This window comes from Tursiops truncatus, chromosome 15 (genome assembly GCF_011762595.2).
Source record: "Tursiops truncatus isolate mTurTru1 chromosome 15, mTurTru1.mat.Y, whole genome shotgun sequence".
Taxonomy (NCBI): domain Eukaryota; kingdom Metazoa; phylum Chordata; class Mammalia; order Artiodactyla; family Delphinidae; genus Tursiops; species Tursiops truncatus.
In genome coordinates, this window is record NC_047048.1 from 80,778,528 (window position 1) to 80,791,666 (window position 13,139).

General features: G+C 55.0%; 1 protein-coding gene across 9 annotated transcripts in view; it reads right to left on the minus strand.

Moving 5' to 3' along the window:
• Positions 1-2,191, minus strand: part of BMP7 (bone morphogenetic protein 7) — an 89,794-nt gene extending 87,603 nt beyond the window's left edge. For 2 of the 9 annotated variants that reach the window (XM_073793122.1, XM_073793120.1), the window contains exon 1: positions 855-2,191. In XM_073793122.1, the coding sequence (XP_073649223.1) occupies positions 855-1,929 (1,075 nt within the window). In that variant the 5' untranslated portion in view covers positions 1,930-2,191. The remainder of the gene's footprint in view (positions 1-854) is intronic. The other 7 variants (XM_033841262.2, XM_019943882.3, XM_033841261.2 and 4 more) reach the window with 7 other exon arrangements.
• Between the last annotated feature and the right edge of the window lie 10,948 nt (positions 2,192-13,139).

Here is a 13,139-nt window from a genome sequence, read left to right on the forward strand (position 1 = left end):
ACAGATGGAGCGAGGGCACCACCCCCGCCGCAGCGCCAGCCTCCGATCCCCGGGGCCGTCGCGGCTCCAGTCGGAAGCCGGGTCCCCTAGCCTCCCCCGGCGGCGTCTGCTGGGAGATCCCTCGCCACCCAATAGCCAGAAGCCGTGGTTTGCGCGCCACACGTGATAAACGCTGAAAATGGATTCTGCCAGTCCGGGACCTATCATTAAATATTTAAAATAGAAAGGTCGCAATGGCAACGTTTTTTCCCCCAGCTCCAGCCAGGAGAGCTGAGCGCGAGAGGGGCGCCCAGCGGTCAGGAAAGGGGCCCCGAGGCGCTCGGGGCGCGCAGCACGCTACGGCGGGCGCACCGCGAGGGGACAGGTAGGGCTTGCCAGGGCGGGGAAGGGAGCGCAACGCCCGCGATGCCAGGGCCAGGCAGGGCAGAGAGGGGCTCAGAAAGGGCGGGAAGTCAGCTTCGCGGAGCAGGGCCCTTTAAATCCAGGTAGCGCGGGCCCAGCCGTACAGGCACAGCTCACATGACCGAGCCCCGCGCTTTGAACTGAGCCGCGGCCCGCCCGGCGCCTCCCGCCCCAGAGGTGCAGTCGCCGACTAAACCCAGAGCAGGCTTCAGACCGGTCCTTACTTCCCCCGCACTCCCACAGGCCAGAGGAGCCCGGCTCGCCCTACCTGGGGCGCGCGCAGCTTGGGGTCCACTATGGCAGGGGGGTGGGAGACCCTCGGCCAGGCACTGCCGTTTTGAAAACTACCGGGAGTGGAAAGATGGGCGGGCTGGATGCAAGACGCGGCGCCCTCCCTGTCCCAAAGCGACTCCTGGCCGAGACGCGCACCCCTCCCTCCCGCCTTCACTCACCGAGGTTGACGAAGCTCATGACCATGTCGGCGTCGGTGAGAAAGTGGCTGTCTTGCAGGCTGGCCAGAGGGGGGCCTTGGGTACTGAAGACGGCCTTGTAGGGGTAGGAGAAGCCCTGGCCGTCGGGCCCGCCGCCCTCCTCCACCGCCATGGCATTGTACAGGTCCAGCATGAACATGGGCGCCGAGTTGTGCTTGCCCTGGAGGTGGGGACGCGGGCGATGGGGCAAGCCCAAGATGGAGAGGATCTCGCGCTGCATCTCCCGCCGCTCCTGGCTGCGGAGGCGCCGGTGGATGAAGCTTGAGTGCACCTCGTTGTCCAGGCTGAAGTCGGCCAGGGCGGAGCGCAGTAGGAACAGGGGCGCCCAGAGCGCCACGAAGCTGTGGGGCGCCGCGACGCGCAGCGAGCGCACGTGCATCGCGCCGGCTCTACGCGCGACCCGGGCTCCGGGCACCCGGCACCGGGGCCCGAGCCGCCCCAGGTGACGGAGCGGGGCAGGCGGCCGTCCACGCCGCTCGGTCACTTGCTGTAGACGGGCCCCTCTGCGCCCGCGCCGGACATGGCCCCTCCCCGGCCGGCTGCGCTCTGCCCGGACCCCCGCCCCCGGCTCGGCGCTGGCCCCGGGGCCCCTCGCCCCGCACTCGCCCGGGCGCACCGTGGGGCTCGGAAACCGGCTTGAGCGAGCGAGAGCGCGAGCAAAGAGGCGGGCGCGGGTGGGAGGAGCAGCCAGCAAACCTAGGAGCCGGGAGAGCGAGCGCCGGGGTGGCAGCGAGGCGGCGGGCGAGCGGGCGCTCCTTCCTCCGGCTCTTCTCGCGCTCTTGCTCTTGGGCGGCGGGGACCCACCCTCTTCCGAACTCCGGCGCCCAGAAGAGGGGCCCCAGGTCGCTCTCCCAGCCCTGCGCGCCCTTGATCGCACGAGAGGCCGCCTCGGGAGCCCCAGAGTGGTGCGCGCTGGGGCCTGGGAGGGGGAGGGGGAGGAGGAGGACGGGCTTCCGAGGGCCCCTCCCGCGTCGGCGGCCTCCCACCTGCCCTCGGCCCCGCCCTCCCCCCAGCGGCGCCCAATGGGTTCATTCATTCCTTCTAGTGCGCTCTGCAAATATTTACCCAGTGCCCACAGGGTGCCCAGCGCCGGGCCGGGCGCCGCGGGGATGCGGAGAGAGGAATCCGAGCCGGCCCTGCTTTCTCCGCACTCGTAGTCCGGACAGGGAAGGAGGCCTGAGCGGCACCCATGGGATTTGCGCTGCGGTAGAGCAAGCTGGGGGAGCGTGGAGGAAGCGCGGCGATACGAGAAGGCTTCCTGGCGGAGGTGGCACCCGAGCCCCTCTCGCCTTTTGCCCCCCCTTCCCCGCCTTACTCCAGACACGCGGATCCCTCCCCGAACTTGTTGCCAGCTTGTTCTTGCACTTGCCAGCCCTTCTGCCTGGAACTCTCTCCCCTCCCAGTCTCCCTCCCCACCCCTGCCATCTGGCCAAGCCTCCACCTCCAGGTGCCACTCAGGTGCCACTTCCTCCCAGACCGTCGGAGATAAGGTCCCTTCCCCTCGTCACCCCCGCGCACACCTGTTCTATTTTCCTTAGCTCCTCCTCCCACCGTCTGGCATTACTGAGTTATTCGTACCTTCTTTATTGTCTTGCCTTCCCACTAGAAACAGAGCTCCCTGGGGGCCGAGGTGGGACTCTCTCAGATGTCCTTGAGCCCAGGGCCTGGTAGCCACTGTGGCTGCACAGTCGTTATTTGTTGGATGACTGAAATTGTGTGAGCTGGAGAATTCCTCCCCACCTCTCTCCTTGGGGGCCCAACCATTCCTCAGCCTGAGACCAGATATCCCGGCCCGGCACTGCCTCTTTTTTTAAAAAATACTTATTTATTTATTAATTTATCTATTTATTTTGGTTGCGCCGGGTCTTAGTTGCAGCATGCAGGATCTTTAGCTGTGGCGTGCGGACTTCTTAGTTGCGGCATGCGAACTCTTAGTTGCAGCATGTGGACTCTCAGTTGCGGTATGCACGCGGATGTGGAATCTAGTTCTCCGATCAGGGATCAAACCCGGGCCCCCTGCATTGGGAGCGTGGAGTCTTACCCACTGGACCACCACGGAACTCCCTCGGTCACTGTCTGACCTTCTCCACCAGCCCCTGCCTGGCCACACCTGAGAAGCGCACAGCTGGCCTTGCATCCAGTTCACCTCTGAGTGTCTGTGCCTGAGACCTCACCAGATGCTCCTGGCCTCCTTTCTTCCGTCCCCTCATTCATTCATCCCACGAATGACACTGAGCTGCCCACTTGGGGCCCAGCTCACACTGGGCATGGCACACAGGCGCCCCAGACAACCCAGAACCCACTGTGGGACCTTGAGTAAACTACTGCTCTTCAGAGCCTCAGTTTCATTGTAAAACTGGGAGCAAAATAACACTTGACTCAGAGTGGCAGTGAGTACCGTGATCAAGTTCAATCTTGCCTCCGCCCTTTCCCGCCCCAAGGAGGCAAACCCACAAACCAGTGGTTGCCCGATGATGGGCTAGATGAAGGGTGACCAGAGGGACTCTGGGATGAAAGGTGAAGGGCTGAGTTTGGGGACAGGGGTGTCCTTTAGGGGGAGGGATCTGGCTAAGCCTCACTTGGGGGAGGCAGAAGCTCCAGGGCTGGTAAAGAGGAACCTGATCTTCTGGAGTTTTCTGCAGCATAGGTGGTTCTGCCACGCAGCCTTTTGGGGGCTTCTGGACAAGATGGCAGCCTGAGGGTCCACATGGGTGGAGACAGGAGAGGCCAGAGGCCAGGTGAGGAGAAGAGAGATGCAAGGCTGTGGGTCCTAGCCATTTCAATCACATCCCGGCCCTGTTACACAGGCTCCAGGTTGTGAGGTGGAGCGGGTCCTGGGCCCCCGGCCCAGGGCTGGGCCTCTGCCCACCTGTCAATCAAGGCACTGTGAAAGCCCCCTCCACCTGCCTTCTTCCACTGCCGCCTTCCTTCAACAAAGGTTTGTTGAGCACTTCCTGGGCGTCACGCAGGGTGGGCTCCACGGGCGTGTGACCCGGTAGGTGCCCAGGCCCCCACGCTCACACCTGGCTTAATGCTCTGCTAGGGCCACATTGCAGCTCTTCGTGATCTACGAATAAAGGGTCCCCGCTTTCATTTTGCACTGGGCCCTGCAAATTATGTGGCCCATCCCAGTGCCAGCACAGTGCTGGGCTGGAGGGGACAGGAGAGAGTGAGCTCACCCAGTGGCCTCCACCACGAAGCTGGCTTTCAGGCCTGGGGAGACAAAGCGGGAAGCTGATACATGGTTTAGGGGTGGGAGGGGAGGCTATGCTCGGCCATTGGTTCTCTCAGGCAGGATGCAGTGCGCTCACCTGCTGGAGCCAGGCCAAGCGGGGCACACAGGAGGGTCGAGGGGGAGAGCCCCGGGTGGGCACTGTGGAGAGTGAGAACCAACACAGGGACCTGCTGAGGCAGTCAGAGGGGCACTGGCTGGTCCAGTGTCCACCAGAGCATATGCAACCCAGATCATGTCAGCCTGTGATAGAGAGAAGGAGTGAATAAACAGGGAGAGGTGGAGGGAGGTGGGAAGGGGATCTCCTGGAGGAGATGCCATTGACCTGAGTCCTGGAAGGATGAGAAAGACACGGCTTTGCCAGGGAGAGGCATCCCAGGCAGGGAGAGCAGCAAGTGCAACACAGGCCCTGCAGAGCGAGGAACGGCCACCAGGCTCTGTCTCCCCAGAGCTCCCTGTGCCCCCGGGGTTGGCCTTCCAGGGGCAAAGCCACTGCAACTGCTATGCCACCTCCAATGCCAGCTTGGATGAAGTAGGTTACTTTCATCCAGTCTGAAATACTACTCCTCTGCAGCAGCCTTCTCTGCTTTTTAATCCACTGTCAAATCTCTTGGGGGGGATTTTAACAAGCAAGTGAGGCTGGGGGTGGAGGCCGCAGGTATTGGTGCTACCAGTCTACAACGAAAACAACTGATTGGCTGGCGTCTGCGCTGTTCGCCCTCGGTCAGGGGAAGGCCTTCTGTGCCTCTCACCGGAGCCCGGCACACAGCAGGCGCTCAGGAAGTACCTGTTGAGTGAAGAGCAGGAAGCACAGCCAACACCTGAAGAGCACAGGGGACTGAGGGCTGACTGCGCAGGCACCAGGCTAAGGCATCTTGTGAGCCCTCACCCCACCCCCTTGCTCTGCTACGCCATCTTTTCCCCTGCGGGACGGAGACGATACGCTTTCCATATCTGAGACCCGGAGGAGACCAGGTTCCCTCTGAACTCCCACCACCCCCTATTTAACCTGATTTTTCCTGTGATTCACGCCGGGGGTTGGGGGGCTCTTTATTTTCCCTGCTTCCTCCCTTAAAGGAGTCCCCCAGGCTGCACCAGGCCCCCACTGAATGCTTGCTTGATCGCTGAATGAATGAATGCACTCATGCAAACAAGAATATCTGCCTGGAAGCACATCAGATGCTGGTTTGGGAGCGGAGGCCACCAGCAAAGCCTTCGAGATTGTTTAGAGAAAGTCTTGGGTGGGAGCTGGCAGCCTGGGTTCACACGTCAGCCCTGCCACTTGCAGCCATGTACCAGGGGTTTAACCTCTCTGTGCCTCAGTTCCCGCATCTGTATAATGGGGGGACAAATAGCACCTGTTTCCTAGGTTGCTGGGAGGATTCAGAAGTTAATTCAACTCATGTAAAGGACTTCGCAAGGTGCCTGGGGCACAGAGAAAGCATTTGATAGATGTTAGTTACCATCTGGATGAAAAGGAAAATATGTTAACAGGAAAGCCTCCTAAGCTTAAAAATAACAACGCAACTTTTCATGATGATCTGTTTTTTGGCCAAACAGAGGAAAGCAAATGTATCCTGACTAGGAGAGATCCAGGGCAGGGGCAAGAGCATGAGAGCAGGAGAGAGCAGGGCAGAGAGGGAGAAGGGATCAGAGATGAAAGGGGGATCCCCGCATTCTGATCCGTCTCATTGTCCCCCAGCTCCCCCCTCCTCCTGCCCCATGCCATCCGGGGCCCAGGAACTTCCCTGGGGCCTATCTCATTTCCCCAGCAGACAGCCCCAGCCACCCGACCCCAGCTGTGGTTCCCCAAGCCGGGGCACCCAGCACTGGACTCCTGGGCGGTAACCCGATCTCCCCAATCTGCTCCACCCCAGGGCCAGCTTCTCCCAGATGAAAGATGGCCTGGAAACGTGAGGGGTGTTATTGTGTCTGGCCAGCCCCGGCCGAGTGTCCACAGCCCTCACTCGCCGGCCTCCCAGCACTGGGTAAGCAGTTTTCATTTCATACATCATCAGTCACATCTTGCTGAAGCGATTTTGACCAAGTCAGCATATGTCTCCAAAGCAATAAAAAGAAGAAAAGAATTCTGCTGACACGCACATTCAGCGGGAGATAGGGACCTCATCTTCATGGGCAGAACTCATACCATCTGCCCTGGAGGAAGCGCAGCAGGCCTGAGGGCTCCCTGGGGGCGCCCTACACAGCCAAGGGAGCCTGAGGGCTGCTCCCTCTGTCCACCCACCTGGCCAAGGCCTGACGACCTCGGCCTCGGACCCCAGTAGGGCCGAGAGCCTTCTCACGCACAGGCTTTAAAATCCTTGTGTGCAAAGAGATCTACCCTAGAGAGGAAATGATCTTAGCACACCTATAATTCAATGTTGCTTTCCGTGCAAATCCCTCATCGCACTGGAGATAAACTCATGCTCGCTCATGCTGGGACTTGCTCTGCACAATTTTTTAAACAGAGGAGTAAGATACTAAACAGTTTTTATCAGTCTTAAATACACGTGGCAGTAGCCACCGCTCCAAATGGAAAACACAGGCAACAAAGACACACACACACACGCACACACACGCACGCACACACACACACGCACACACACACACACACCTCCAGAGAAAGCTGATGCCCAAGGAGGGATTTCAGGGTCTCCCAAACAGCTAGTGGGAAGCTGCGGTTTTGTTTATTACCAGCATGGCTGTTAGTTCTTCCGATTGGAGGAAACCTGATTTGGTTTTGAGAACTTAACGATTCTCAATTCGGCTTTAGAGGGAGCCCTTTCCTCCCTCCCAGACATGAATAAGAACTGCTGACAAGTCCAGGGCTTTCCCTTCTGCCAGGCACCTGCTAAGCCCAGTGCTGCCTTAGCTCATGTCACCCTCCGGCACAGAGGGCCCCATTCGGCTTCTCAGACCGCAGGAAGGAGATCGAGACTCCGAGAGCGCCTTGCCCAAAGTCACACAGCTCATCTACGACGGAACCCTTATCCAAAGCCACATCCGTCTACACAGCCCAGACTCCTCACCGTCTGGTGGTTTCGTGATCTTTTCCCCCCTGCTTGATCCTAAAGCCACACTTCTCCATCCGGACTGTACACACACCCCTGGGGAGCTGTCAAAATGCAGATTCCCACACGGCCAGTCCCAGTGGTGCCTGAGATTCTGCACTTTGACCCAGTCCCCAGGGGGGACCGATGCTGCTGGTCTGAGGATTCTACACTGAGGGGCAAGGCTGTACATGTCTGAAGTTACAGCTAACTTTCCTCTAAAGGGGACCATAAGCACAGACATACTGACAGGTGGCGAGGGACCCGGGGCCCCGATACAACAGGGGAGGGGTAGGGACCAAGGTGAACTGGAAACCACATTACCACGGGTGATGCCATCCAGGAATTTGATCCCAATGTTACCAGATAGTCCTAATTTTCAAGAGAAGCTGGAAATCTGGGTTTGTATGTGAAAACTCTCAATGTGCATTTGTTGGCAACTAACTCCATTTGTTTTTGAACTGTTAGACCAAAGAAAACCCATCTACCAGTCTGATTCAGGAACCCAGTTTGCTTCTGGCCTTATAACGGGCTCTGCTGGATTTGAAGGGCTAACCCAGCCTTCCCCTTGACCCAAGCCAAAGGACCACCGAGGCTGGGGCATCTCTAAGCAGCTCCATTTAACTCACTGTTCCAGGAACACTGAGTGAGAGGCAGAAAGGACAGAACCTGCCACTCCCTCGCCTCCAGGCAAAGTCAGACCCTCACCCTCTCCAGAGTCACTTCCCCCTGGCACTCCCGCTCTAACTGATTTTTGGATAAACTCACCCTCCCGCCCAGGTCAGAAAATTCACCCAGAAACATCAAAACTCAGAATTCTTTCTTTAGGAGCAAGAGTGTTGGTCATTGTTGCTTCCAAGCACCTCCCTCCTACCAGCTACATCTGAACCCTTTTTAAAAAATTTTTTAATTTATTTTTGTCTGTGTTGGGTCTTTTTTGCTGCGCACGGGCTTTCTCTAGTTGCAGCGAGCGGGGGCTACTCTTTATTGTGGTGCACGGGCTTCTCATTGCGGTGGCTTCTCTTGTTGTGGAGCACAGGCTCTAGACGCGCGGGCATCAGTAGTTGTGGTGCGTGGGCTCAGTAGTTGTGGCTCACGGGCTCTAGAGCGCAGCCTCAGTAGTTGTGGCGCACGGGCTTCATTGCTCCGTGGCATGTGGGATCTTCCTGGACCAGGGCTCGAACCCGTGTCCCCTGCACTGGCAGGCGGATTCTTAACCACTGCGCCACCAGGGAAGTCCCTGAACCTTTTCTTATATTTGGGAATTCCCCATCTTGGGAAGCAGCCCCTGCCCCCCCATCCCCAAATAGGAGCTGAACACCCTGACATGCACTGTCCCAGCTTGCTTTGCAGACAGAGCATTGGCATGTGACCAAGTCTCAGCCAGTCAGAGGCACCCACCCCAGAAGCTATTATCCTGCAGAGCATTTGGGGGCCATCTTCCCAGCTGCAGAGCCCCCAAGCCTGGTTCCCTGGCCTTTCTGGGCCTCCTGTAAGCCTCTCATGATCCTTTGTTGAGCACTTTTTCTGCACCAGTTAGCCCCAGATGGTTTCTGTTGCCCACAGCTATGAACCCTGCAGAATACAGCATCAGGGAGCTGGGAGGGGCCGTGGAAATCATGCTGATCTAAAGCTTACAGACCTTCTCTTTTTTTCAGCAGCTGAAACTTTTGGTCAAGAAGCTTTTCACAGATGCTCAACACAGAAAACAGAAACAGAGCTTCTCTGGTTCAATAGAGCAAGAAAGGGGTCTAGGGTTGCTATACTTAGCAAATAAAAATATAGGATGCCCAGTTAAATTTGAATTTCAGATAAACAAGGAATAATTTTTAGTTTAAGTATGTCCTATGTGTTATTTGGGACATACTTATGCTGGAAGTTTATTTCTTTGTTTATTGAAAAAGACGTTTGATAGTTTAAGCCATTGTGTACTGAGTTTCCAGTAAGTTACAACCAAAGTCCTCCCGGTGTGGGGTTCATTTCCTTCATCCTGAAGATAGAGAAATTGAGACCCAGAAGAAAACTGTGGGGCTGAAAACCCTATAGCAAGTCAGGGCAGAGCTGGGATTCGAACTGGGGCCCCTGGCCTTCAGGGTCCTGGGAGCTCTTCACTGCCCTGCACCACGCTTCTCTCCGTCCCTGTTTCTTCTTCCTTCTCTTCCCTCCCTCACTCTGTTTCTGACCCCCCCTTTTTTGTTTTTTAATTATTCTGTCTTCTACTTCCGGTTTTATCTTTATTACCTCCCCTGCCAGGCACAGCCTCGCTCTAAACAGGTTAGTCCTGACTCACGTAAAAAGATAATTTGGGAAGATTAACAGATTTCAGCTCATCTATCACAGCGAGACTAATGAGAGTAACATTAATGACATTAATGGAGCACATCACAGATTCTCTCTCTTTTTTCCCGCCACGCTGCACTTCGTGCTGGATCTTAGTTCCCCGACCAGTGAATGAACCCACGGCCCCTGCCATGGAGCGCCGAGTCTTAACCGCTGGACCGCCAGGGAATTCCTATTACAGGTTATCTTGGATCTTCGAATGGCCCTGACATTAGATGCGCGTCTCCCATTTCACAGATGAAGATGCGGAGGCACCGACATCAAAGACCTTGGCCAAGACCACATGGCTAGTGAAGGCCAAAGCCAGCATTCAAACCCCGGGCAGCCTGATTCTGACGCCCTTATTTCTTCCAGCCATACCTCTCCATAGAGCCAGCCCACTACTTTTATTTCCATAGCTCACACAATGACTGACCGCTGAGTAAGGTTGCCAGATTTAGCAAATAAAAATATAGGTCACCCAGTTAGATTTGAATTTCAGATACACATGATTAATTTTAAAATATAAATATGTCCCAAACTCTGTGGGACATACTTATACTAAAACTTAGTCATTGAGCATCTGAAATTCAAATATAACTGGACATTTCATATTTTATGTCTGCCAATTCTACACTAAGGGGCTCTTCTGGGTAAAGCAAGAAGCATCAGTTGTGTCCTAGGTTCTGCCTTGTAGTAAAATGCCCACCTCAGGGCCTTTGCACTTGCTGTACCATCTGCCTGGAAGGCTCATCTGCCAATATCCACACGGCTCCCTCCTTCACCTCCTTCAAGTCTCTGCTCAAGGGACTTCCCTGGTGGCGCAGTGGTTAAGAATCCGCCTGCCAATGCAGGGGACACAGGTTCGAGCCCTGGTCTGGGAGGATCCCACATGCCACAGAGCAGCTGAGCCAGTGCACCACAACTACTGAGCCCACGTGCTGCAACTACTGAAGCCCACAGGCCTAGAACCCATGCTCTGCAACAAAGAGAAGCCACCGCAATGAGAAGCCCGCGCACCGCAACGAAGAGTAGCTCCCGCTCGCCGCAACCAGAGAAAACCCGCACGCAGCGGCGAAGACCCAACGCAGACCAAAAAATAAATTAATTTAATTTAATTTAAATATAATTACAGAAATGGAAAAAATATTTTTAAGAAGTCTCTGCTCAAATGTCATTGAAGCCTTCCCCGCCCACCCTACCAGAATCAATCTCTCCCCACTCCTGCCTTCCTTTCCTTCTCTCAATGCTTTTTCTCTATAACACTTACCACCACCAGAAATATTATATAGTCACATGTTTATTGTTTCTCTCCCCCACTGGAATGTGGGTGCAGATTTTGGTCTGATTTGTTCACTAGACCCCAGAAGAGCGTCTCGTATATAGTTGACACTCACAAATAATTGCTGAGTAAATGAATGCACTCCCTGAGAGCAATTCTTGGTTTCTGTCAGGAACACTGCCTGACTCAGAATCAGGAGCTGGGATTGCCACTGGTACCCTGTCCCCGAGGCACCGTCCTTAATGTCACCTTATAGCCCAGCATCACAGGGGAGGTCAGGTGACAAAACCACCTCAACAGTGGCTACACATTAGAAAAGCAACATGTTCAAATATTCGAGTGCGGTTTCCTTTTCTCATCCAAGGGCTCGTGTCCCCAGACAACTGAGTCCTGGAGACACAAACCCTAAAAGCCAACTTTTCCCATTTTTACCCAATGTTCTGAGTGTGTACAAGCTGCCCGCCCCCAGCAGCACTGCAGACAAGAGTGTGAAGCACTTCCGTGTCCGATGGAAGGAAAACACACTTACAGACATTCTTATCGACAATAGCTAAATAGTCTAGGTTTCCAGGCACTTTACCTGCATGTCCGCATTTAGTCGTCATAGCACTTTGGAAATCAGTATTCTGAAATCAGTCCTTTTTACAGATGAGGAAACTGAGGTTCAGAGAGGGTAAGCAGTTTTCCCAGGGTTGCACTACCACAAAGCAATAAAATCAAACATGAGCTCAGATGGCCCGATATCAGGCTCTGAGCCCACTTCCTCACCTGTAAAACAGGTTTAATAACAGTACCACCTGGCTGGGATGTTGTGTGAAGTACCTCCATGGGCCCGAGTGCCCACCACAGGCAACCCTGTCCCTTCTCTAGCCAGAGATGATTAGGCTAGAGGAGGCCACCTAAGGGCCACCGTTCCATGCTGGCCAGAGTGATCAATGACATGGCTTAGAGCAAGACACTAGCCAGGCTTATCAGATTCACTCTCTTGAGTATTCAAAGTAGAAAACTCCAGAAAAATGAGGCCTATCATGAGAAAATGGGAGTGAGTCCAGGTCAGGAGGTAGAAAGTGAAGTGAACACAGCCATGATGGGCTGTGAGCAAGCCGGCATTGCAAAGGAGCTCTGGGCCTCCATGTCCAGAGGTAGAGGTCGTGCATTATATTCCCTCGGATCACCATGCCCATCCTTGTCTGCGAGTGGTGACCTCTGGACTTGTGCAGTGCACACCCTGAGTGACTGTACCTGGCAGCCCTGAGACTTTATTTATTCATGATTCATTCGCATATATGTATTTAGTTTCTACCATGTGGCAGTCTCTATACAGGCCCTGAGGTAGCAGCTGTGGAAAGACATTCAAAATTTCTTATATTCTAGTTGCGGGGGGGAGGTCAGACGAGAAACGAGTGAGTGAGAAGTTCCAAAGAGGAAAACAGAGCCAAGAGAGAGGCTGAGGGAAACAGAAGGGGGAGACCTGTCTGAAAAGCAGATGTCTGAGAAGAAGTCAGGCATGTGACAAACAGGGAACAGTTGCTCCTGGTAGCGGCAACAGCCAGTGCAAAGGCCCTGAGGTGAATCTCAAGAGCATCTGGGCTGCTTAACTCCAGAAATAACTTCTAACTCCAGTTTTTCCTGGGGTCTGATGGTTCCCTGTGCCCAGATCCCCGGACACGAGTGTCTTTACGATACCAACATATTCCCTGGGTTGACTTAAGCAGATGCCTAATTCTCAGAGCCAAGAGAACTCAGCCCAAACCAGCCCGGGCCTCTGTCCCCAAGCAGAGTTCAGACTCGGTGTTGCTGGGTGCTCGTCCATTTCTTCTGGTCTGAAGCTGAGCATCCTCACCAGCCAGACCCTGCCCAGCCACGTCTGAAGACCGTGTTCCCAGTTAGCTATCTGCAGTTGCAAAGCCAGGAAGCATGATGTTCCCAGACATCAAAGAGGCTACAGAGATTGCAGTCACCTCAGAGCCAGACCTTTTCCTGCAGCTGCTGTGTAGACACTGAGTCTGACGTGTTTTCTTTAGGCTCCGGTGAAGGGTAGAAGCTGCTGGTGCCTCCAGCCACCCCCATCCCCACCGTCATCTGTGGCTCCCACGTCCCTCCATGTCTCTGGCACTACGGCCCTGATTTTGTTTTTATGGGGTAATATTCTTTGATTCCCAGATGCCTTGTGGGAATTTGCTGGGGCTGGGAGGTGGGAACCCGAGAAACAAAAGGATGATTTACAGTGGTTCAAAAGCATCATTATAACCAGAAAATTTAATTTACAGACTTTCGGTTCTTTCATTTCCATTTTTGAAAGAGGAAAAAAAAAAAATCCTTTGAGCGTGACCACACTGAGTCCCCCTTGCTCGGAGGTTAGT